This window comes from Lytechinus variegatus, chromosome 19, assembly GCF_018143015.1.
Source record: "Lytechinus variegatus isolate NC3 chromosome 19, Lvar_3.0, whole genome shotgun sequence".
Lineage (NCBI taxonomy): Eukaryota > Metazoa > Echinodermata > Echinoidea > Temnopleuroida > Toxopneustidae > Lytechinus > Lytechinus variegatus.
This window is the reverse complement of record NC_054758.1, coordinates 13,125,227-13,152,215: the sequence shown is the minus strand read 5'-3', so window position 1 is coordinate 13,152,215 and position 26,989 is coordinate 13,125,227. Positions and strand designations below refer to the sequence as shown.

Here is a 26,989-nt window from a genome sequence, read left to right as displayed (position 1 = left end):
CATAATTTGAGGACTAGAAAAAAAAATCATTAGTGTTTATTTTAAAGGAAACAAGGACACTTCCTATAAAGAAAATGTGTTGTACTCTAAAACACTTGAGTGAAATTTTTAACCGATATTGGGTAGAAAGTGACCATGCATGTTTGGTTGGTACTTTTTTTACCCAGTATTGGGCAAAATGCATGATTTAAGGGTAAATTTCAACGCAACATTGCGTAAAATTTACAAAATATTTGGCATCTTTTTATCCAACACACATGCATGTTCACATTCTATCCAATAGGGGGCATTTACTGGGTAAATCTATTTTTAGAGTGTATGTGTGTGGACACTAAAATTTTAAGTACACACTGGATATGTTGAAATCGAAAATATTATAGACTAGCTGATTTAACCTCTTAAGCATTGATGTGCTTTGAATTTGAATAACCAATTGACAGTTTGTTACCTTTTAAATGGCTTCATATATAGAATACAATTTCTGAAAAGAAATGAAAGCGAAAATAAAACAATACAACTAATAGCCCAGTGTACGTCAGTTACCTGGAATTGCCTACTGGAAAAAAATGACACAGTGGCCCACTGAGTGTCTGCCACAGTGTGTTCACAGTAACTTTAAATCACCTTCACACTGTTAAATTTGAGCATTTGAACAGTGTGAATCACACATTCACATAGTCGACCATGTGAACACGCTGTGACCGGTCACATTGGTCCACTGTGTGAAAAGAGCATTTTAACAGAATGAATAATATTTTCACATAGTCCACTATGCGAACACAATGTGAAAACACTGTGTAACACTGTTCTTTCCAGCGAGATTCACTTTACAGAACCGAAATGAGACCTTTCCTCATAGTATTATACCCCGGGTATAGGCCATACTAGTGAATCGATTAAGAGCCTATGATGTGACCAACTCATCCCCACCTGTTCATTTTCATGTATGTATGGAAGTTCAAACTTGTTATCAATTATACTTTCCTATTAAGCTCACCCAAAGACCAACATACCCCATTAAGTATTATAATCCGTTAGCTCAATTCAGCGGTGTATATGTGACCTTATTGAGGTGCATGCTAGGAGAATGCTAGTGATTGGAAAGTAGTGCGTTAAAGGGAACTAAAGAATGACGTCAAAGCTGACAATGAAAGAAATACAGTTTAAAAATGAGAAACATGTCGATAGAATTTTGGTGAAAATCCATCAACGGGTTACAAACTTATGATTATTATAATAAATATGACGTCAATTGTGAGCTGTTCATCCATTGAATGTGCTCTTTAATGCTATCTTAAAAAAAGAAAACTTTCACCAACGGGGACATAGAACATGTCATTTTGTTTACAACAAAAGAATTATGACAATAGACATTTTACAGATGGAAGTATAATATAATACGTACACAAATGATGTGTCAGGGTGTTTGAGGGTGTATGCGGGCGTGTGCCTCTGTGCACTTACCCACGTTAGCAAGCGAGGGCCTTGGCCTACACCTATACCATTGTACACATATAATTCACTTTATAAGTGAGGACACTGACGCAGCGAACCGAGGATGTCCCATGTGTCTGCGGACCATGTCAAAATTCATACCCCCCAAGTCCTCGATTTACAATGACACAAGATGTAGAGATTTTATTTGTTGACAGGGCGCCTACTGAAAAAAGTCTTATATACTTTTCTATCCACGCGGTCAGGAGGGTGTGGGGTGTGTGTGTGCATGATAGAGTGCTGGTTACAGTAGTAGGCCTAATACAGTGGATCAGGTGGATACAGTTTTGATATATTCTTTCCCGATCATCCTTTTGCGGGCACGTCGTGGTCTAGTGGTTCTAACTCTCGCCTTTCAAACAGAGGGTCGTGGGTTCGAATATCCTCACCATGGCGTGCTTTCCTTCAGCAAGAAATTTATCCGCACTGTGCCGCACTCGACCCAGGTGAGGTGAATGGGTACCCGGCAGGATTAATTTCTTGCATGCACTGAGCGGCGGTGATGGTAGCTCGAGCTAAAGCCGAAATAATAATAGCAGCGCTTTGTATCCTCTTTCAAAAAGCGCTTTATAAATACAGCTATTACTATTATTAAATATTATTGGTTCCGAACTTTGATTTCATTATATTGTGTTCTTTAAGTACACATTACCTTTATACTCTTCTTTCTCCTTTTCCCTTTCCCGCTTTTTTTTACACACACACTCTCTCTATCTCTTCCATACATGTACTGGCACCGTCACACAAATATGCCTACAAAAACCTCACGGAATCATCGTCAGTGGCGTATCTAGGATTTTCCACAGGGGGTGGGGGGATTTGTCCCCCCCCCAAAAAAAAAAAACAATTGGCATGCCCCCCCAAAAAGGGTCTTCAACCACAAATATAGGATTTGGTACAAAAAATAGGTCTTCAACCACATATGTAGGATTTCGTACCAGAAAAAAAATTGACAAGCGCAAAAAAAAAAATGCATGGGTTGTGACTCGCCCTATCAGGTACGTAGGTACGCTAGTGCTCATCGTACTAATTTGCCTATTAATATACGCAATATCAGACATCTGAAGTCAGTTATCACGAACCTATGTAAGCGGACTCAGCTATCATGCGTAACAGGCTTAGAGGAAAAGTCAAAATCCCAAAACTAATCGGCCTTCACGCTTTATCCCGAATCATACATCCCCCCGTGATCGAGAGCTTAATTAATGCGATACTCATTTTTTTTATTAGTAATATCCCTCTCTCTTTTGATGCAAGGAATGCGTCATTTGGATATTTCTTTTTATTTTCTTAAAAGTGGATATTTTTAGACGGCGGGTGAGAGAGCAGGGTTCGTGCTTGTCTGAACGGTTCAAGAGCAACACAACCTACTGTACATTGTACCATAGACTGAAGTGCTAGATTGGTACCTCTTCCAACCCTCCCCCTTACGCATTGTCCCTAACCCAGTTTCGAACCAATCACAAATTTGCTACTCGGGAGAGGTAGAAAACAAAGACGTCAAGTTGACGGTACTATTGATATCATAATTTTTATTTTGCATTAACTAGAAAAGAATGTTAAAAATTCTCGATTGTAAATCTAAAGACATTGGAAGCAGTCGTGAAACGGGGAAACGTTCTAGCGCTAGCAGCTTAAGCCCCCCTCCCTTTCAAGAAAAGTGATATAGATTGAACATCACTTGCTTTTATTTTTTGCTCCCCAAACTTTGGGCACTCCCCTACCCCCTCTCTCTTTAACCCCCCCCCCCTATAAGTAGGTAGCATATGGTGTCTTAAACCTAAGTTTAAGTCCAGGCAAAAAATAAAGCATATTTCATGTACTTCCACATCGTTTCACAATTCGGGTTAAGGATACTATTATCGATTTCCAATGAAAGCTTATGTATTTAATAGCTTCATAATAAGTTGTGGGGAAGAGAGAGAGAATTGGGGTTGTCTCTAGGTCTAAGATTTCATGAATCTACATAGTAAAAAAAAAATCAAGGAATTTTGCACCTTTCTAATGCAACTTTATGAGCTCTTTTTTGCACTCTACACTGCACCCAAAGACGCCCCCTTTTTACGGTACTTATAAGGTGGATAATTAGATAATTATAGATTACTAGATGATTATTATAATTATAGACTATTAGATTATTACATTAAATTCTATTTCGGTGCAAAGTTGTACCTTCTCTGGAGGGTGCAAATGCACCTTTGGACAAAGGAACCCCAATGCATTTGGACCAAAATGGTTAGGAATTAGCACCATCTACATGATCTAGGGTGCAAACGGTTGTTTCTGTGTGAAAAGAGCAAGTAAAAGGTACATTATTAGTATCTTGCCACATAGGGTGTAAGATTGCATCCCAAAGGCTCGGCCAGTGCTGCCTAGGCCTGTATAGGGTGCAAACTTTCAGCTTTTATTTCTTATGAATGTGTCATATCTTGAGATGACTCAACCCATACAGTATAACGAATTTAATGCATTGTTTTCCTGTATTTAAATCACCAGACGAATTTCCTATAATGTGATATACCATGAATTAGTCGCTTGATCTGGTCACATCCTGGTGTAATATCAAATACTATTCCCCGCTTGAGTATTCCAGGTTCGGGCTCAGAGGGAAACAACTATAGGATTCCGCACTTCAAGTGCCTCTTTCTTCAAAGTTGTTCGTTTGATCAGACATAATTTTATGGAACTTTAATTTAGAATGTCAAGGTCACGAGGTTTTAGACGAAAACGCAAGTAAAAGAAAAAATAGAATTTGTTCTGCTTAACCGAAGATTTGATTATATCTGTAGTATGCAGACTTGGTAATCTGCTTGATCAATATGGCGCTACTGTAATGAACAGGCCTCTTAAATTGCTAAGTAAAAATTTGATATGTTTCGGATTAGAGACAGCATGGCCATCATAGTGCCAATTCATGTAAAGTAGTACAATGTGTGTGTATGAATAAATGAATAAATAAATATATATATCTATATATATATATATATATATATATATATATACACTCTAAAAAAAATGTTAACTAAACATTTGAAAGGTTGGAGGAGTGACAACATTTTCTAAATGTTGCTTTTACCACTTTAAATGGTTCTACCCAACACTTAAAATGTTGGATTCAGCTTTATACAAGGTTGGATGTATTATTTGTATATATATATATATATATATATATATATATATACATATTGGTAAAAAAAACGTTTGGTACACATATTAATAACATTAATTATCCCTGAATACACCATGACTAAGCTCCACTCTAGACAGCGGATACTACATGTATAGCGAATTCCCAATTCAATGTTTTGATGGCAGATTGGATGGTATGTCCTATGTGGATTGTAGAATTTGTAGAAGATGAAGACGAAGAAGATGAAGGAGAAGGGCGAAAAAGAAGGTCGAAGAAGAGAAGGAAAGATGAAGAAGAATATTATTAAAAATATAATAATGATGATGATAATAATAATAATAGCAATGATGAGAAGAAGAAGAAGTAGAAGAAAAAAGATGGAGAAGAAGAAAAGGAAGTGAAGTACAAGAAGAACACGAAAAAAACGAGAACGAGGGTGAGAGATAATGTAAAAGGGGAAACTAGAAGAAGTTGAAGAAGAAGAAGGAAGAGGAGAGGGAGAAGAAAAAGAAGTAGATAAAGAAGAAAAAAGAGGGAGAAAAAGAAGAAAAAGGAAGTGAAGTACAAGAAGAACACGAAAACACGAGAACGAGGATGAGAGATAGAGTAGAAGGGGAAAAGATAAGGAGTAGGAGGTGGGGAAAGAAGGAAATAATTTTGGGCCGCCATTGAGCACCTTTAACTACGTTTTTTTTTCATAAAACGAGTTTTCTATGTGCCATTTCAGACCGACGTAATGCTATCTTCGATATCATTGCCCAGCACTCTTAAATTGACCTGTTCCTCGATATGCAAAGTCAACTCGTAGTGATAGCATATTGATATCAATTACACGGAAAGGATATTCCACTTGTTCTTCTAGTTTTACAATATCTCAGTGGTCTGAATTCAACTTTTGACCTGTACCTATTGGTGAGATGTCAGAGATGTTTTTACCATGAAAAACAATGGAGATTACCTTCAACAGTAATGGTAAATTGCGATACTGATAAAATAATTGTTTTATGCTATTGCATATAGTATATTTTGCGATGGGCTTTGAAACGACAGGGCTAAATTTTGCTAAATTTTGCAATGCGCAAGCATTTCAAGGAACAACCCTTGAACAAACCCTACCATGCAGGTCCCTCCAGTAGATCAATTGAACCTAGTACCCTCTTTTTCAGGGTCCTGAGCCTTGTCACAACGCTTGTTGAAATATTTTTGCCTTCAGTGTGCAATATCAAAATGGAGAATTAAGAGGGAAACTAGTTGAATTGATTTTTGGGGGCATTTCTTTAATTATTTTGTTCATCATAAAAGTATGTTTCAAACATTTCGGGGAGCTGCACCCACCCCCTTCGATTGAAAAAACAAAATGCCCATTACTGTGCTTGCACTGGGAACACAATGTGAAACTCTCTTCACGATGTTAAATTTGAGCAATTCAATCCTTAAATCACATTTCTGCATTGCCCAATATGTGAAAAAGCTAACAAACCAATGTTATTGAGTTGTCAACACCTTGTGGAACTATTTCCCCCTTTTTAATGTTGAATTTGAGCATTATTGATATGCATATTGATTGTCTATTTTAATCAGAAGCATAATCATTTCATTACACCAGCTAATGTCAGGGTAATAATATCCAAGTCCTTGGGAAGCCCATGTAGGCCCGCTGGGCGAACAGTTTTCGGAACTGAAGTGGCTACCCTGGGTAAATATATCGTTATTATTATTATCATCATTGTTATTATTATTACTGCTACTACTACTATTATCATCATCATTATCATCATTATCATTATATCATAATGTGATATGCGCTAAAACAAGAACTGCGTTATTATAGTGTCTTCAAATAGTCCACTGTGCGTATACACTGCAGAGACCCAACATGGCACATTCAAGCACACCCCCCCCTATTTTCCAATCCACATGTAACCCCACCCCTGACCTGGTTTGGATTCGCTATTGTATATGACGAAATTATGTCAGTTGCTCCCAGCTTATCAAAATCACAATAATTTGTTTATCTTAAAAGTGATGCGTGTGCGTGTGGGAAGGGGACATCTCCCAATGTTCCAAACCAATATTTGGAAGACATGATCGTCATATTATACCATCTCATGAAATAGAGTTATTGTCTTTTGTGACCTTAAAGGTTAATCGATATTCTAATCACGAGTCTTTGTTTGTCTTAATCCCTCTAACACAAGGTCTAGACGATAGCATGCGTCACGGTGTCATTTCTTTCGTTACTTGGTGTCGTGTCTTGGTGACGGAGTGAGGTTCAAAACCATTATCATATATCATATTTGAAGAGGAACATGGGGATGTGAAATTACCCACGTAGACCCTGGGAAACGGGAACAAGGCAGCAAAGTTGATCAAGGGCGGCGCTACATTGAAAGGCCAACCCCCTCCTGTCGATTTGCATATAATGGAATAAAAAAATGAGCAAAAGGTGAAAAAGGAGGAGGGGAGGGGGAGAAGTAAAAAAGACGGAAAAGAGAAAAAAGAGAGTTGTGCGTCCTGCAAAACAGAAAAAAAAATCAAGGAAAGAAATTGCGTTACCATAGTTTAATGAAGCAAAAATGTTGAGGGGCGAGATATGGCGTATCGGGCAAAATTTCTATTAAGAAAAAGGTTGAGAGCGAGTGAGCCAAGAATTCCACTTTATTTATTATAACAATGATTTGTTTTTTGATAGATTTTGATACAAAATAAATATTATATTTTGCCATTCTCGCTTTCCTATTGTTTTCTTTTCTCTTTTTTTTTCCTGGTCGTAACTTTTTAAATAAAAATAAAAAAAAATCAAATATCAAAGATAGCAAATAAAAGAAATACATGAATATACATTGAAAATGAATAGCTGCTAATGAATATTAATGAACTTAAGTCAGAGGGAGAGAACCAATCAGAGAATAATAACTAATAGCAAGTCAAGTATGAGTAAACATGGGCATGAACAAAAGAGAGGGATGGAAGAGTGAATCTGGTATGTTGAAAGGAATGTAAAGAAGGTGATGGAAGAAAGGATGGAATTTTGATGACTAACAGAGAAGAGAGGATGATGAAGAATAATGCAGAACACATCTATTAAAGTAACATAACTATTCCAACTTAAAACCATGTTCACACAACAACTCTACAGTATTAAAAATATATTTATGATAACAAACAATAAATATACACACAAATATAATTAAAAGGACTGTTATGAATAACAACAGTTAAAACGCAATCACAGAGTTATGTAGTTACGAAACGTCATCTCTCTATATATATTAATTAATTAATTTAGAAATATGTAGCTGTACCACCTAGGTTATTTTTCTTACGACAACATTTATATCAAGGCCATTTAAATAGCATTTTAAGGTTACTAATTTGAACCTTCAGCTTCAACCCGACTTTGCATCAGTCTCGGAAATTTCTCTTGAATTATTATAGTTACGAGGCATGTGACCCGTTTTCCCCCATCAAGTCTAAGCCTCCATAATTTCCTCAAAATACCTATGAATGGCCATGGGAGTGGAAAACTCGAAAGTAGAATAATTACGGATCAAGCTATTTTTATAACTGCGGAAATGATATCATGGTCAAGTCATGCTTCAAAGTTTGAGCTTGAACTTCATAGTGATCGAACGTTATTCTGAAACCCATGACAATGTTTGTAGCGAATGATGGATGTCATTCATTGGACCCTTGACTGTTTATTTTTTAATCGTTTTATTTTAAAGCATACCACTCATCACCTTACCCACGTCTATGAATGATTACTAAAACGGACAATACAAGTGATTCGACCCTCCTTCTTGGTCATCAATATAGGCGGATCCAGCATTTCACAAATGGGAGGGTGTGGGACCTATTCAATGATAATAATGATGATGATGATAGTGACAACTTTGTGGCCGGTTTTACTCCTTTTTGCAGACTTTTCAATTTTGTTATTTATCTATTTCTTCATAAATAAACAAATTGATTCATCAATTGATTCATTCATTTATCATTATTATCATTATCATAAATATTATTATTATTATTTTACTTCTATTATTATCATTTTGTAATTATTTATGTATTGCTGGGGGGGGACAAAAATTATTTTCCTCCCAAAGACACCCCACCCCACCCCAAAAAATATCGAAGAGGGGGGAGGGATCAAAGAAAACAATAAGTACTCTAAAAAAACAAACCATTTTCCTGTCAAGCAAATGAAGGGATTTCCCTGTCTGAACAGGACTTCTGTATTTAAAAGAAAAGACAGTGAGCAAAATGAAGAGAGAAAAAAATAAGAAAAACAATTTCACTCCCAAACAAAACAAATTTCCTTGTCAAAAATCTGACAAGCAAACCCAATCGCCACACTGAAAAGTTGACCTTATTTGCACCGTCCCCGAAAAAAGAGGATCGGCAATGTAATTTATAATAGGCAATCTCCATCTGTAATAACTTACAAATTGTTGAAAGGGGAGGGCGTATGATCCCTGTTGATCCCCTTCCCACTCCCCTCCTTAGCTCCTCCAATAAACTGCAAAAACTCTTTGTACTGATTTAACACCAGCCCGGAATCTATATATGTCCACACCAGGGAAGTGTTAGACACCAGTTTCGTTTTGGTCTCACAACAGATAGGTGTTTATACATACCAATTAGTATTAAAACAGAATCTGTTTGATTCTAAACTGGTGTTGTTTCAATACTTCTCTGGTGTGGACATATACAATGTATAGATTCCTGGCTGATGGTAAATCAACACCAGAGTTTTTGCAGTGTAGCTTCATTGCAGTTTGAACAATATATTATCCTGCATTCTATCCATTTAACATGCTTAACATTTTTGGTGCCACATCTTACCAAATTTGTTATCGAACATGACAAAAATAATACACTTTATCTAAAACTTGAGTATGAAGGGGCTATCATCCCCCTTTTTGAAGTTGTAGCCAGCAAGCAAATTTTATCATACTCTGTTGGTATCAAGAATTAATGAGTATCCTGAATTTGCATTTTCTAAAAACACGAATGAAATTCCTGACATAAAAATGACTTTCCGACATCTAGGATTACATTTATTGATATCTAGGATTAGATAATTAGTATCAGGAAATACAGTAATATGTTAAAATGGCCGCGTAATATATTCGTTGGGGTAGGCCTACACTGGCTGAATCGCCTTGAAATTGGTGACGATTTCTTTGATATAGAACCCCGGATAACGTTCATAAAATGGACATGTCTTGACATTGAATGTAATATGTCCCATATCCGGATTTCCCTTTCCACGTGCTCCTTTAGAGGTATATTTACTTGCTAAATCGCCAGCCCACCCATTGGGTGTTACCTAAACTGTTCGCAAGGTTACGAGCGATGGTACGAATGACTGGTGACCCCTTCGGAACTAAATCCGGTGACACGACATTTGCTCCCGCGACAATTGCTCCGGGCTTAATTTCGTCAAATATATAGGGCCGACATAGGGTTTTATGTTAGGTTTAGGGTAGGGTAGAATGTTAAACCCAACGTTAAAACTTAGAGCGGAGAAATTGTCGCCGGAGCAAATGTCATGGAACCAAAATCGACACCAATGGACATATGGTGTGTATTTTTATTTTTTTTATCTCAAGAAAGGATCACCTGTCGCTTGTAAAGTCACTGGTAACTTTTGAACAGGTTCATGAAACACCTTTCAAACCATCGTCATTTATCTCAACATCCTTACCCCTCCTTCAACCTTCTCGTCTCATCGTTGACTTTCGTTTCCCCCCGGACCGTCCGCCCAGCATCCGGTTCTTGGCCTGACTCATCCCAACTTAAACTCTCAAGTCAGTCTATTTGACTTTATTAAGTATGCACGCACATCCTTAACTGTAGTTTTCAGATTGGCATAATTTTGTCTGCTTGTTTATACATAAATTGCACTATTTCCTTGTTCTTAGTCTATTTATGGCAGAATTCTGTGTGTCTTAATTTTGAACCATTTTTGAATTTATTTCCACTTTCATATAGGACAAACGCATTTTCAATGGATGCAATATGCATTTCATCGGTCCAATCTTTTGCGTTAAGTCGTATCTCATAATCATGCTAACGTGGGAATCAGAATATATTTTTTCGCAGTATTCAAACGCATTTTCAATTTATATTTAGAACGTATTGTCCTTTTCAGCAAGATTTAATGAGGGTTAATTATTTTTTTATATTAACGAATGGATGATAGTCGAAAAACACAAGCGCCTGTGCCAGCTTGAAAAAAAATACTTCTTTGGGTACGCGGCCTACTATTTTGTCTTTGAGATTTGCAAAAAACAGCAGTTTTTAATTTGGTCGCATAATCATATCGGTTTAGCATATTTAAGGGATTAGGGGATGACGTTTTGCCAAGATCCTAATCTTCATTCGGCAACATCCCCTTTTCACTCTATAATGAAAATAACAAACCAACCAATAACGTGAGGCTGTTCGGGTGCTTTTGCCTAAATCGCTTTCCTGGCTTGTCAGCTAATGTACAGTTGCTACCAGTAAAAGTACTAAAAGTTTTTATCAAAATGATATTGACTAACATTTTTCATAATTGTAAATGGAAAATACAGGTGAATACAATTATGACAATGCAAATTTTAATATGGCTGTACAAGTCAGAGTTCCAAATGTGTCATAACCTCCGTGTATGTTACTCCATTGATGAAGGGTGTAAACAAGTTCAATGGAACCCTTTGCCCCAATCATTGAAAATAGGAGTCATTCCTTGCCCTATTTCACACATGATTGATAGGGTGAATGCGGGGGTAAGCAAGGAGGCAAGTTGCCCCTGCACCCACCTACCCCACCTCACCCACACACACACACCGTTACGTACTCACTCAGATACTCATTTTCACAAGCATGCAGAATCTCTCTATACATAGTGGGTGACGAAGTTAAGTGGTACATGTAGAGGTTTACTTTCATGTGGTCCAATTGCCAACTCGTCTACTATCATTTGGTCTACCATCAGTTCATCCAATATCCATTTCGTCCAATTTTCCATTTCGTCTAATAACTAGTTGGTCCAATAGCCTTTGTCCATATACCATCAGGTCTAATTAGACTTAGTGTTAATTGGGCAAAATGAATGAAAATAAAACGAACATTTAACCAAATGGTTGTTAGATGAAATGTTGATGGATGGAATGGCATTAGACTAAATGAAGGAAGACCATGTGGTTAGTGGACTAGTTGACAATGGACGAAGTGGCAATTTATCCATATATATGTAGATCCTGATTGTCAGCATTCCGATCCTGATCATCCCATTCCGTTAACTTCAATATATTGACGAGTGCAGTGCTCTTAGTATTAGTTCCATTCCTTCTACCCCCACCCCCCCTCCGCCACCGTATTCTTGCAATTCCCAAACCCACTCTATTACAATTCTACATTCTCACAAGGCTATTAAATCCAGGGACTGACACTATAAAAAATGACATATTTTAAACGCATCTGAACCAGGGACCATACCACAGGGTTTGAGTGGACGATGATTATAGTTCATATGGAGTAAAAATAATCAAAACGGGAAGTAAGAAAATGAAGAAAAGACGTAGAGTATAAAAATAAAAGGTCAGGTTCGTGTCACTCTTTATTACCCCCTCTTTCATTCAACTGAGAGAAAAGTGGGGTCATCTTTAGGTCCTGAGCATCAGATCCTATCATGGTGTTGTCCCTGCTTTGAAAAGTGATTTTTATTTCAACCATGTTTATAAATCTTGCATAATATTTGTATACTATTAATATGTGAACTTGGTTATAATAGACCATCGCTTTGTGAGTAAAAAATATGCGGAGGAATGCATGTCTTCTACGACGAACGTCTCTCCTCACTTGGACTTAAGAAAGGACTAGCTGTTTTGTCACATTAATCAACAATAATTCAGGCTCTGGCGGGGTTATCGTGTGGCTCAAGATAATTTTAGATATTGCTCTTACTCATGATCACGTGACTTTTTAAAGAATGTATTAATGATGTCCGATCACGTGAAGAAGGCGGGTCGCAAACTTGGTCTGTCGTTTCTGGGCTTAGATGTAGCGATGATGTAGCGAATGACGATAACGGTTTAGTCAGCTAAAAAAATGTGAATTTAATCCCATTATCCCATCTCTTTATGTCTGCGTCTTCGGGATAAGTATTATCCAAAACGGGCATTTTAAGGGCAGGCAGGATTAGCTTGCTACACGGGTCACGTAGCCTTTAAAATTTAAGATGACAGGGAAGCAGTGAAATAGGGGAATTCTTCTTTTGGTACCAAGAACTCCATTTCTTGAGAAGATCTTGGTTTCTTGTCGTATTTCTGGCTAACATTGATGTAATAATCGAAACATTTTCTTTCAAGCATACGTAAATATGTATGCAAATGAAAACTATCTAAAAGAAAAACATTAAGTGATATATTATTCTTAGACTCCGCCTAAAGCGTTGTGGCCCAGTGGATTAGTCTCCGGACTTTGAAACAGAGGGTCGCGGGTTCGAATCCCAGCCATGGCGTAATTTCCTTCAGCAAGAAACTGATCCATGATGTGCTGCACTCAACCCAGGTGAGGTAAATGGGTACCGGAAAAGAAGTAATTCCTTAAGAAGCTGTGTGCGCTCTGAACGCCTAGCTTAGCCGGGTAATATAGGAGCGCCTTGAGCATCTGACAAGGTGGATATGTGCGCAATATAAAATACCCTATATTATTATTATCATTAAAGGTACTAATATATGTAATCATTTACGTTGCCTTACTATTTACTAAAAAAAACACACTCTCTCCTGCGGCTCTACTCTATTTCGTTTGCTTGATAAAAATGGGGAACAAAGAAGGCAGATTTTTATGATGTGAAGTTGAGTAATAGGCCAAATCGTTTTGAAAATAAAAATGTTACGGGCTGTCTTAGAACACGGGATTAATTAAATAGCGATAGCTAAAAAAATGAGCAATGAAGGTTTGAGGTTCTGTGAAAGCATAAGATGTGCTCACTGTGTATTCTTGGTGAAACGTCTAAGTAGTTCCCCAAAATGGTGTGAAAGTAACTCTTGTATCTTGTCTTTTATTCAACTTTAAAGCCTAAAATTTTGAAACTGTGAAGAAGATGAAATAACCTTTACCTTTAAGCCAACCATTTTTCAAAATAAACTCTTGCCTACCAAATTATGGCCTACTAATTTGGCTATTGCGGAGACCATTCTCTTATTGTGGGTTTTGAGTAGGCCGGTCGAAGTTACAGAATATTTCTGTAAATTGTTAGAACAAGATATTTTATGCTATTCAAAAATATTATCTTACTGCATTCCTTTGGCAAGAAGTATTTCCCGGTATGATTGCTTCGTATTTGAACAATTGATTATATCATTATCTCTTAATTATGTTAAATGCCATTACATCTAATTAATGAGGTTACACTAATTTCCTTGATTGCGTTTGAGCGATGTGCATCGTTTTCTCACCACGTAATTGATACGCATGTGGCAGACGACGAAAATCTTGATGAAACCCTTTTCTCACAAATTCTCGCTGGTCATGCCTTTAAGTGGGCCGAACGAGAAGTCGCAGTGATTAAGGTCTAATTTAAGGGCTGGCTGCTCAAGCCTATTCACCAGAGGGTTGCGAACTTCCTTGGGCTGTGTGCGTCATTGTCAGTTCCAGCGGAATATTGTAGTTCCTCTCCCTTTAAAGAAGGGAGTGAGCGCAAACCTGGATTAAGTTCCAACCTGAACTAAGCCAGGAAATAGCTCGACAGACGCACCTAACAAGTGCAAGGAGGCGAGCTCACACCCATACAGTTTGCGCGCGAAAAAATAGAGATCCCTGAACATTAATTTGAGAGCGCAGACGACACCCATCCGCGCACTTCTTCTGTGTAAAGGCGGGAAAGTCTCAGATGTTTTGGGAGCGTTTCGGGGAAAGGACACTGTGAGTTTCGGACCGGGTCGTAGTAGGACAACTAGTAGCCAGGAAATTGTACCGGCTCCTGCCCGGCTTTTGTTAGTTATAGAAGAGCTGAACTGTTACAGTAATTTAGGTTTTTATTTTTTCAAGAAAGACGTTGTCAAGGGGAGACTTGAGGATGAAGGTGCTAGTGGCGATCTTTCTCGGCTGGCTAGCAACAGCAACGGCCCTAAGACAGTGTCCGGAGGGATGGACGTACGCTCTCAAGAAATGTTACAAGTGAGTTACTTCAGACTTTCACTTTATAAATACTAATTTCCATTATTGATACTGTACGATAGACCTTCATCACGATTTTTTATTAAAAATTAAACACGTTGAACAACCTTGTATTCATTAGACCTGATGTTATTACCACGTAATGGTGTGAAATAATACATTGGATCACCTCTAGTAACTGATTATTTCTGATTAACATTTTCCTACTTTTTCATGAATGTAGCAAATAATGTATTCTAGATTAGTAGCCCTTGTCAGGACCGGTGGACACGCGGGAGAAATACGAAAGGGAATTGGAATGTGATAGGCTTCTCGATTTTCCTTGGGTCTTCCTAAAAAACTATTCTCTTCCATTGTGAACTTAATAAACACTTCACAAAAAGTCAAATATTTATGAGACAAACGACTTCTCTTCTGTTATATAAAATAAAATGTGTACACGTGTTGCTCTCTCACATGAACATTGAAGCTATGGGGCCTGCTTCTTGAGAATCGAAGAATTTCGACAAATTTAGTTTCTTCAACCTTTTTTCCTGATGTTGGGTAACATCAATTTTTTGCAAGCACCTTTGTCGAAAATCTGTTAATCAAACCAGCAGTTTCGTCCTGGACTCTGGACAAACGACATAACCATTTGCCATTTTCATAAGATCCAAATCCTCGGACTGTCTGATCTCCCTGTCCACCAACTTTCGAAAAAAAACTCTCAGCTGTCCACTGTGAGTTGACTAGCATTTTCAAAGGAATGGGTACGTTGTGGAAAGCGTCTTCGCAGGGATTGTGGAATAGCGCTAACTTTTATCAATAAGAAATATCGAACACGCATTCATCAGACTTGAATTTAGAAAAAAAACCGAGAGACAATGGTCTTCCCCTATGCCAAAATGACAGACAAAACCAATGAATATAGAATTTGATGAAAAATTGAAATATTTTACAATTGATTGTAACAGATAAAAAGGCCCGTATTCATCAATCTCAAGCATTCGAATTGGTGAGCCGAATGGCAGGTAATATCGTCGATGTGTGTGTGTGTGGGGGGGGGTGGGATCGGCCCTTTCAGTGTCATTTGAGTGTCCCATAGCAAATGTTGAAATATGTACCGAGTATGTCAACCAATAAATTTAGAAAATGTTCGCGAAACAAGGAAACCATTTAATTATTCTGTTATGTTCAAAAACCATTTTTCAGCATTGGTTCGACATCTTGGATTATGGGTAATAGTTGAATAATTCGCTTCTAAACATAATTAATAAACTTTATATGCCATTGGATTTTTTTCGAAATCAGTTATTGCAATGCAAAAATGGTCTAGATGTGAAAAATATATGCATTCTAAGCTCATTTGGGGCGGTTTATTTAATTTTTCCCCGACGGCTGGTTAGTGTGCGCGTGTTTGTGTTGGGTTGGGATGTGGGGGGGGGGGTGGACGATATTCCACTCGTTATCCCTCGGTCAGCTGCAATTCCACTGAACAAGAAATGAACCATTCATTCAATATATTCTCCCATTTATTTTGTTTACATTTTTTTCTTTTTCATTTATCCTTCTATTATTGTTACTTATTGGAATCTATTGATTTATTCATTATTTATGTGAAAAATCAATGATTATTTCATTCCTTTTGTAATAATACTGATTTTATTTCTATTTTAGTTAATCAAATATTCATTTATATAATTTTGTTCTCTGTGTTTCTCTTCTCTACATATAAATATGAATACATACATGATATATATATTTTTTGTCATCAGTAGGTTTTATCTATTTCATACCAAAAATATAGTCACATTACTATTTTTAACAATACAGTAATAAATAAATACATAGATTAATCAATCAATTAATAATTATTCGGTGGCTTTCAGTGTGATTGATTGATGAGGTCGCCATCAATTTTAAGCTTAACTGCTTATACGATATCCGTCTACTGCGTTCATTAATTATTTTGTTCATATATATATATATATATATATATATATATATATATATATATATATATATATATATATATAAAAGTAAAGTTTATGCACACATCGTTATTTTGTATTCGTTATCTACTATGACTATACAATATTATCGTTTATATTATGGATTATTTTGTGTACGGCATATGTAAAAATATTTTGACCCCAGTAATAAAAACAAAGCAAAGAAATAATGCAAGCAATATTAGTTAGAAATCCAACATGGCTTCACATGTCTAACCATTAACAAATCAGGTATTAGCCATATATGTTATCAATGCACAAAGGAGCTGCACCACACAGCGATTTTCATCATTTATATTGTGTTATTATACGAACTCAAGTAGAGCCATCCTCTTACGCTATCCTTAGAGGAAGTGCAGATATTACAAACGACGGATTCTTAATTTGTCTGTGATTGACGAGCGGAAATACCCCTACTGGTTACAACCTAAAAATAAGCCCCCCCCCCCTCCTTCAAAAGGTGAAAGAGTGTATTCAAATAAGAAGTGGATAACCAGCTCCTTTTAATCATAGAAATCCATCTTAAGACGTTTGCTCTTTTGTGGTAATGCTATCTCGAAAGGAAGTTTGCATAAGCACCGATAGATAGGTATAAACATTGGGTTCTAACCTCACTCTTGTTTAATAGACTTTGTTTCATAAAAATTTTTCTTTATTTTTCATGTTCTTTGTTAGTATTGTTAGTATTACTTTACATAGTTTAAAATAACACTTTAACTAAATATGCAAATTTGCTTGATATCATGATTTCTTCTCTAAATCGTGTATCATCTCAAACTCATATACGTGTTAATAAATTAGTATTGCAAGTTTTATGAATTCTATAAAAAACGGCCTTCAGAGAAAGTTGGCTAAAGCGTGAATCAACAGGCCATATGGACGGCCCAATGACAATATTACGCTTGTTGAGGTTTTTAACAGGTATTTCAGGATTTTGCATTGACCTCAATATTCCTTGACTAACTTTACCCCTTTTTGGCCATAACCTCGAAAACAGGTGACCAAGGGCATCTGAGTGGAGTAAACGTCACACATCTCCTGTTTCCTCCGTGAAACCGTTTTAGATTAATTCACTTCTGGTTTTCATAAACGTCTAATCAAAAACTTGGCAGACACGAGAGAAATCTCAACCTATATTCGTCTGTCTATGCCGAGAATAAGTATATACGATGGTTGACGGCGCTTCCTACGTCTACCATATTTAGAAATTGCTCAGGGACTTGCGGTCGAGTTTGTGATGTTAGCACACTGACCGTATTGAACTGACTCTCCTCTTTGGAGTCCTTGCCAAAAAATTAAGTAGGTTTGTCTTGAGTTTCTTTTCACGTGTGTAGACTCTGTGTCAAACAATATCGAAATCCCAGTAATATAATTGCATGTTCGGGGAACATCCAATTGAACTTCCCCTAGGGAACGAATCACAAGCATTCATTAGCCTATTCCCTGAAATTTCAAACCCCCTGGAAGATGTATTACACTGTAAAAAATATTGGGCAAAATTTTAACCAGCATGAGGGTAATTATGTATCCAACCAATTTGGGGCAGTATTTTACCCAATGCGGGAAGCATATTGTCCAATAAGGTTAAAAAATAAACAGAAATTACTTTAGAATGAGCAAAATTTCCATCCACTGGATAAATCAAAATGCCTAAAAGAAATCCCAGTGTTGGTTGGATACATAATTACCCTCATGGAACATTTTTACCCAATATTTTTAAGAGTGTAGAAAAATGTATTCGTTATATCATCAAGTGTATTGCGCTTATCGGTCGTATAACTCTATTTCACTTTGTTGATGGACAGCACATGTAGATAGGAAAATACCATAAGGGTATTTAACTCTTCATGAAATATTTTCACAAGACAATCGCTTACTCGCCTAGGTGATGCGGTTAGCAGGTTAGTGTAAAGTTAGGTAAATGATCATCTGTAGATATGAAAACATGCCAATGCCTGGGTAATCCTAACACGCATGTACAATCCAACCCCATTGGGTTACTTCATGTCTTTACCTTCCCATTCTCGTTAGGCAACAGAGAATCCGATCCCGAATGTTCAGTTATTTCATCCTGATATCCGTACGGTCTCTGCAATAGCGATCATACGGTTCCCACACGATCTCTGTAAAGCCCTCGTACGGTCTACTCCTTTTGATCCATTTATCATGTTTATGCTGGAGTAACATTTCCCCTCTGGTGCGCGCACGGCGAGTCGAAAATAATCGTTATATTCATTCTTATTCAAACGCCTACATGTAGGTGGAAAAATAATGTTAAAACGACTCGCCATACGGCCATCGTAAGGAAATGTGACTGTGCTATAAATAAACTTCTGCAATTAGTGGCAAATAACATAATTGTTGGTGAAAACTGCTCATTACATGGTTTATACAATCGTACTAATGTGTTCAATTTGTCTTGTTTGTTTCAGATACTTTCCTTTGCCTGCGATAAAAGAAGACGCCATGGTAAAGTGTCAAGAGGTCCCTGGTGTTACAGGGGGGAAAACTCCTGGACATTATAGACTACGACACTTTTAGATTTATTAGGAACATGTACACGCACACAATACCTGGCTACCAACCACCAGTTGGGCAACAGCTGGAAGTCATTCCACCGGAGCGTGCTATTTGGACATCCTTGTCTTTCGATTGGAATCAGGAGCTATGGACAGGAACTACTGCAGCAGAGCCATTCCCCAGATTCAACAATTTTAACACCCAGCCAATAGGGAAACCACCTCCAGAACCTTTGGAGACCCTCTCCTGTACCGTCTACCCTGCAGTAGATTTTCCCCAGAGTGCAATGCAGCAAGAACTTACGCCACTAGAGCTCCCAAAGCAAGTCATTGAGTTCATGACATTAGCACCCTGCGAAGTAGAACTCCCCTATATCTGCGAAGCTCCAGAGGTTGCACCTGTCGTTGAGCCGACGACCACCGCGGTTCCCGGGACTACTACCCCTGTGCCATGGGGAACTACTCCAATGCAACCTCAAACACCAGGTTTCCCCCACCGCCCTGGACAACCCGGTAGACCACAGATCCCTGGAAGGCCACAGTTCCCCGGAAGGCCACAAATCCCAGGAAGACCACAAATCCCAGGAAGACCACAGATTCCAGGTAGACCACAATTTCCTGGTGGAAGTCCCCACCAGCCTCATCTTCCCCATGGTCCCCACGCTCCACATGGTCCCCATGGACCCCATGGTCCTCATGGCCCACATGAACCTCATGGCCCCCATCAGCCACCACACCAACCTCACCAGCCTTACCCTGGATTCCCGTCCAGGCCCAACCAACCAGGAAGACCTAACGCTCCAGGCTTTCCCAACCGACCTAATCAACCACAATGGCCAAGCCGACCCAACCAGCGACCCGGATTCCCTAATTCACCTATTAGGCCCCAATGGCCAAGCCGGCCCAATCAAGGCGGTCCCAACAGACCGAACCAACCAGTCAGATATGCAGACAATCCAACCGGAGTCCGACCATATGAATACCGATACAACAACTACGTTTTCTCTAGTAAATTTGGAGGTCTTGGTATAAGACTTTGAAGCCGCTAGGACAATTTGAACAATGTGTACCACTTACCCGACCCTTTGTATATTTGGGCTAACAGTTTTCACAAAACTTCGGGTAAATTGGACCCGAACATTCGCATTTTTAACTGAAATTTTCACCAAGCTTTGGGTAAACTCAACCCGACTTTTCGGGAATTTAGGGGCCATTTTCTCGAATGGTCGGGTTACGCGACTGCCTGACCGGACGCGATAACCCGCTGTAATGCTCCAAGCCCTTGAGATACATGTAAATGGTGTGTATTCAATACTGGACATCATATTTTCTGCAACTGAAGGACTAAAGCCATGTTCCTGATGAAAAAAACAGTATTCTATAGCTTAAAAGGGAAACACAACTCGGAATAATGAATGAGAAATTCTTATGAAATTTACTGAAATCCCTTAACCACCCCCCCCCCCGTATAAATATTAGGATTTTGTGGTGATTGACGATGGTAACCCTTACTAATACTTCAGTAAATTATTCAAAATCATATAAACGCTGAAAGTACCCCCAAAAGGCAAAGCGCGTTCCTCTTCTTTTTTTCCTTGCGTGTGCGTGTTGTTTCTTACGCGCTGGTATATGGCCCTCAATGTACTGTTATTTGCGTCATGGATTACTTTTCTTTTATCCTCAGCGCTAATTAGTCTCCTTTCTGCCACATTCAACTTCCCAGCAAGTAAGTCTGCCACAAGCTGCATGGAACATTATGTACTTTTTCATGAGGCCTTATAAATAAGGCTAGACGATTGCTAAAAATGACTAAATTCTGGGATCCCACCAAAAACCGTTGGTACTTTATAATCGGTCAAATATCCGTTATGATTAAAGGAACATGCTATTTCGCTGATGTATATAACCAAATTTTAAACGCTCGACTAATTGTGTTATTTTCGTGATATTTTAAAGCCATTTGAGTAACCATGGAGAATACAGCCGTGCTTTGCAGAGAGATGTAAACTTTTATATTATTTGTTAGAATTGAAAAAAAAATATGCAAACAGTATTTTACTATTTGTCTTTCAAAGTGTTTCGCAGTGCAATTTGTGTTTAATTTCTATGAGTGATGTAAATATGATTCAAGTTTGTATCTGAATGTGTAAGTATTCCATGTCAAGCTTTCTATAAGAAACAACCAGATATCTTCGAAATAAAAGTCATGTACATTTAACTGCTTTTATTGCTTTCATTTTCCGAAGTCTTATTTACTGTACTGCAATGATGAAAAAGGAAAAATATAAATGTTTTTTCATGATTGATATCAAGTTTGAGATTGACATGCACATATAAATAAGATTTCATTATTTCAATTGATCTTTTACATGTGACAGGAACAAGGCAATATGCTAAAAACACATTAAGAAAAAAAAGTATGGGAAAAAACAAACAGGAAAGGGAGGAGGAAAGAGCAACAGAGAGAGAGAGAGAGAGGGAGAGAGAGGGGGAGGGGTGCAGTTGATACTGTGATTCATGAACAGACGTGCTACCCACTAATTGGCATTCGCAAAGAATACTGCGCGCAGTTGACATTGCCAAATTGGAAAAATCCCGCACACCTAAAGGGGGATATCATCCTGACTTCAAATTCATTTTTATTTAAAAGCAAACAAAATAATAAGAAATTTATCGGTGAAGTTTGGTCAAAATCCACAAACAAATAAAGCGAGTAGCTCCTCCGCACGTTACGTACGGTGATAGAAAAAAAATCGGAAAGTTGAAAATGGTGAAGTTAATGATGAAAATAAAAATAATAGTGACATTTAATGGCGCTTAATTATTGCACATTGTTTCTATAAAGCGCTTAACATTGCAATTATTATTATTACCACGGCCATCGGATCCTGGCATGCCGCACACAATGTTTGTAATTTTCTCAACTCCCTGTGAAGCATTCCAACTAGAGTTCCAAGACTCTATGGTAAATTGACAATTCGTCCACTGCCAGCACGTCCACTCACCACATGGTCTACCTTCATTTAGTCTAATGCCATGCCGTCCATCAACATTTCGTCTAACAACCATTTGGTCCAATGACCATTTGGTCCAATAACCATTTGGTCCTATCATCACTTCGTCTAATCACCATTTTGTCTATTAACATTTCGTCTAATAACCAGTTGGTCTAATACCCATTTTCCTTTCAGTCATTTTGCACAATTAACACGTTAGTTTAATTAGACCAAATGGTATATGGACTAAATGGCTATTGGACCAATTGATTATTAGACGGAATGGCATTAAACTAAATGAAAGTAGACCGTGTGGTGAGTAGACGAACTGATGATGGACCAAATGGTTGTAGATGAGTTGGCAATTGGACGAATTGGCATTAGACGATTTGGAAATAAACAAACTGATTTGCTAGGTATACTGCATAGAGACTTTCGCATCCTATCGGGTACCCATTTAACACCTGGGTGGAGAGTGGCAAAGTGTGGATTGACGCATTGCCAAAGGACGTTAGACCATAATCGTCGAGGTGGCATTCGAACACACGACCCTCTTATTGTAAGGCGCGAGTCAGAACCGCTACACGACGACGCTTCCCCTATGAAACACATTCGAGAGTTTTCGCATTTACTACGAAGCCACGCTCTATAATGAACAGCGCACCAATTTCTTTGAAATTTGGAGTCAAATCACATCGGAGAGCTGAGAGGCTCTTGTCGATAGTTGATGGGCCGGGACAGCAGCGGAATCTCTTGACTCTGGACAACATATTTGCAATTGTTCATCTGGTGAAAATCTTCGGATAATCTGCTGTCCCGGTCTACCAACTTTCGATAAAAGACTCTCAGCTCTCCATTGTGATTTTGATTGCATTTTCAAAAGAATCGGTGCGTTGTAAATAGCGGCTCCGTACTAAATGCGAAACGTCTCTAATAGGCGGAGGTATAACACCGATCAGGGATGGATGTGGAATGGACTCGCACTCTCTCTCTCTCTTTCGACGATCCCTAAAGAAAATTGCACAGATTAGTTTAAACAGGGATCGTGGGAACATCAAGAACAACAGAATCGAAGAAGAAAAAAATAACAAAGGGAGATCAGATGACATTTGACCGTGGTGGGAGTGATGCTAATTCGGGCACATAGAAGAGGAAATATAAGGGGAATATCCGGGGGAATATACTGGGAAGAACACGTGTGTCACACAGTGTAGAACACAACGTTAAGTCACCTTCGCACTATTAAATTCTAGCATGAAATTACATATTCACATAGTCGACCATGGCCGTGAACAAGCTGTGATCAGTCCTACCATCGAGGTGTCCACAGTCCACATAATATTTCTTCACACTTTTGAATTTGAGAATGTTAACAGTGTGAGTAATGTTTCAATATATTAGTAGTCCACTGTGTAAGAACGTTGACTACACCGTGTGACACTGTGTTCTTTTCCAGTTGGCAGATGGTAAAAATAGCGAAATTCACTGGGAATCTTACACGAGTCGAGATGAAGACCCATTAAATGACAAGAATAAAGAGAAAAATTCAACAAGCATGACACTGGAAATTTCATCAAAATCGGACGTAAAATAAGAAAGTTATGGCATTGTAAAGTTTCGCTTCATTTCACAAAACAGTTATATGCACATCTCAGTCAGTATGCAAATGAGGGAATTGATGACATCACTCACTCACTATTTTTTTTTCGATTTTATTATATGAAATATTTTGATTTTCTCGTCATTGTCATGTGAAATGAAGTTTCATTCCTCCCTGAACACGTGGAATTCCATTATTTTACATTTTGTGCCTCAGGCAAGGAGGTCCTAATCATCAAATTCGTAAAAATTGAAATATTGCATAATTCAAACAATAAAAGACAAAAGAAATAGTGAGTGAGTGACATCATCGACTCTCTCATTTGGATGTAACTGGCTCGTTCATATAACTATTTTGTTAAAAATAAACGAAACTTTGAAATGTCATAACGTTCTTATTTTACATCCGATTTTGATGAAAATTTTCAGCATTGTGCTTGTCTATTTTTTTTCTATTGATTCAAATCAACATTTTTCTGAGATGGACTTGACCTTTAATGAGTGGGTCAGCCCTATAGATAAGAAGGAGGGGGGGGGGTATCCTGATCCCCCCACACCTCCTTCCTCGTCTTCATGAGGGTGTGTGCATCGGGGGGGGGGGTGCATGTAGGGTGGGAGAGGTGTGTGTGTTGCGGGTGCGCTTTGGGTGGGTTAACACGCATTTCTTTCTCCTCTTCCATCTCCCTTTCTATCCCCCTCTCTCTCTCTACATTTACATAAAAAATCTCCCTCATCTCTAATTCACTCTCCTCTCTCCGTATCTGTCTCTGCCCCCACCCCTCTGTCTCTGCCCTATCCCTATCCCTCTTGATTTGTCAAGGTAGTCTGGAAGAACAGACCCTTCGTTTGTGCAATTCCCATATTAGAGTGCTTAATACAGAGTCTGAAGCAGTGAGACTAGATTCACTACGTACTGTGACTGGCTCTTTTCTGACACAGAGTTTGGCGTCTAGTGTTCACTCTAAACATGGCATGATTGGTTAAAGTGTCAAATATGAGTCTGTGCTTACAGACTAGTTACAAGGATGGATGCTGCATCTGCGAACCATTATTGCTTGCATCCGTGTCTGGACCAAGGGAGGGAGCAGCAGCTATATAATCTTGCGTAGTCGAGGCTTTCTTTGCCCCCCTTCTCCGTGTGTGACGATGAATCACCAATGCAACGCTTCCTGCGCCTATATATAGCCCCCCTCGAGTATCAGTTTCGAGCTCGTGGTTCCTTTTCCATCGATTTCAATCAGTGGAGAAACCTTGACAATGGAAATGAAATGGAAACTTTCTGTTGACTTGGTTATATCCGACGCATTCAATGATCATGATGATGTTGTTTTAAGCAATACGCAACATGCAGACAACGATGCCTAACTTGTGCAAAGAGACATATAGGATACTTGCTCAACCCATCTAACCCTCGCGTTGTTATACTTCAAATCACCTGACAATTAAAACAAAGGTCAAAGTTCATCCCCAGATTCTGAATCCATTAAGAGTGCAATATTTTTCTGACAAAAAAATAAAAATAAAGAATCCCTAAGGAGTTGAACAAATGTACCTCTTATCTCCCCCTTCCATTATGATAGTGGTGTCATTACCTGTGGTCGATTATAATTTAAATTCAAGTGAAAACTTGCAATTATAACTCTGGTACTGGTAATAAAAATGACTATAAAGAAAGTGTAAAAATGATACTTCCTAATAATTCTTAATGGAAAATTATTCTAATTACAGAAAAATGGGGATAAAAATAACTGTTTTATAATATAGCTTGGTCCCACATCTTGATTCCGTGTAAGCTCCATCAGGAAAAGAATGTGGTAATGAAATGAATATAATTTTAAGAGGGCCCGAATTATCATTTGACTTTGTTCTAAACAAACTTTTTTGCCTATAGATAAACACTTTAGGATTGCTTCCAGCTATTTGCTATCGTTAATTTCTATACAAGAACTCAAATGTATTATAATACCTTTAATAAGTTTTGCTTGAAGTTTAAGAAATCACTCAATAAATTGCTTTATCAAACAGAGACAGACTCTGACAAAGCGTATGATTTATGTTTGACATTCTAAATGATCAGGCTGCATGTTACATTACAGCATAAATCATTGATATAATGATAAGTAATGGATCATGAAGGGGTGAAACAGAAAAAGTAATAGTTCATTCGTGCTGAATTAATATGTAAACACATACGATTTTAGAAAGAAATATACCTTTACAATATGTATATGAATTCGATATTAATTCCCATAATGTAAAATAAAACGCCAACCAATTCAACAGTGATCTTTATGTGTGTCTGTGTGTTCGTTGTGATCTTCGTAATATACTACGGCTGCCGTAGATGGCGTGAGGAGCTTTTCGAGAGAAGGCCATTTCAATCATGATCAGAACAGTAATATAAAACCAAGCAGCTCCTTGATAAAACACGTTAAAATAATCGCAAAATGTGACTTTAATAATACAAAAATAGTAGTTACATTTTATATAGCGCTTGTTGCATTCTGTTTCTAAGATCTTGACATTGCAACATTTCTCCGGTCATTAGATCTTTGCATGCCCGCACACAACTATCCTTGCCTCTCCACTCCACTCCACGGGAAGCATTCCAACCAGGGGCGTCGATCCATTTTTCAGATTGGGGGGGCAAAATCATGAATCAACAAACACACTCTCACACACACACACATATATGTGTACATATATATATATATGTATGTATCTATATATACACACACACATAGATATAAATATATATTGATATATATATATATAGCATGTAAAAATTGGGTTGAAACGGTATGGGGAAATGCATATTTCGCTTTATCGTCAATTTCCCCCTAATGTATCATTTTTTGCCATGGGTTTTCGCCCTAACTAAAGAATTATATACATATATATATATATATATATATATATATATATATATATATATATATATATATATGTATATACATATCTCACCAGCAGATTAATGCGAGCGCGAAGCGCGAGCTGAAAATTTTGATATTTCTATATGAAAAAAATGAGTTTAATTGACGTTTTTAATAAAGAACAAGATATATATCCAACAAAAGATTA

At 37.8% G+C, this 26,989-nt stretch overlaps 1 protein-coding gene across 1 annotated transcript; it reads left to right on the top strand.

Moving 5' to 3' along the window:
* The first annotated feature begins 14,284 nt into the window (after positions 1–14,284).
* On the top strand, positions 14,285–21,531 carry LOC121406053 (translation initiation factor IF-2-like). Its single transcript, XM_041597061.1, is given in 3 exon segments — positions 14,285–14,803; positions 19,227–19,293; positions 19,295–21,531. Coding segments are annotated over 3 exon segments (1,227 nt in total). The 5' UTR covers positions 14,285–14,702; the 3' UTR covers positions 20,354–21,531.
* Positions 21,532–26,989: the final 5,458 nt, after the last annotated feature.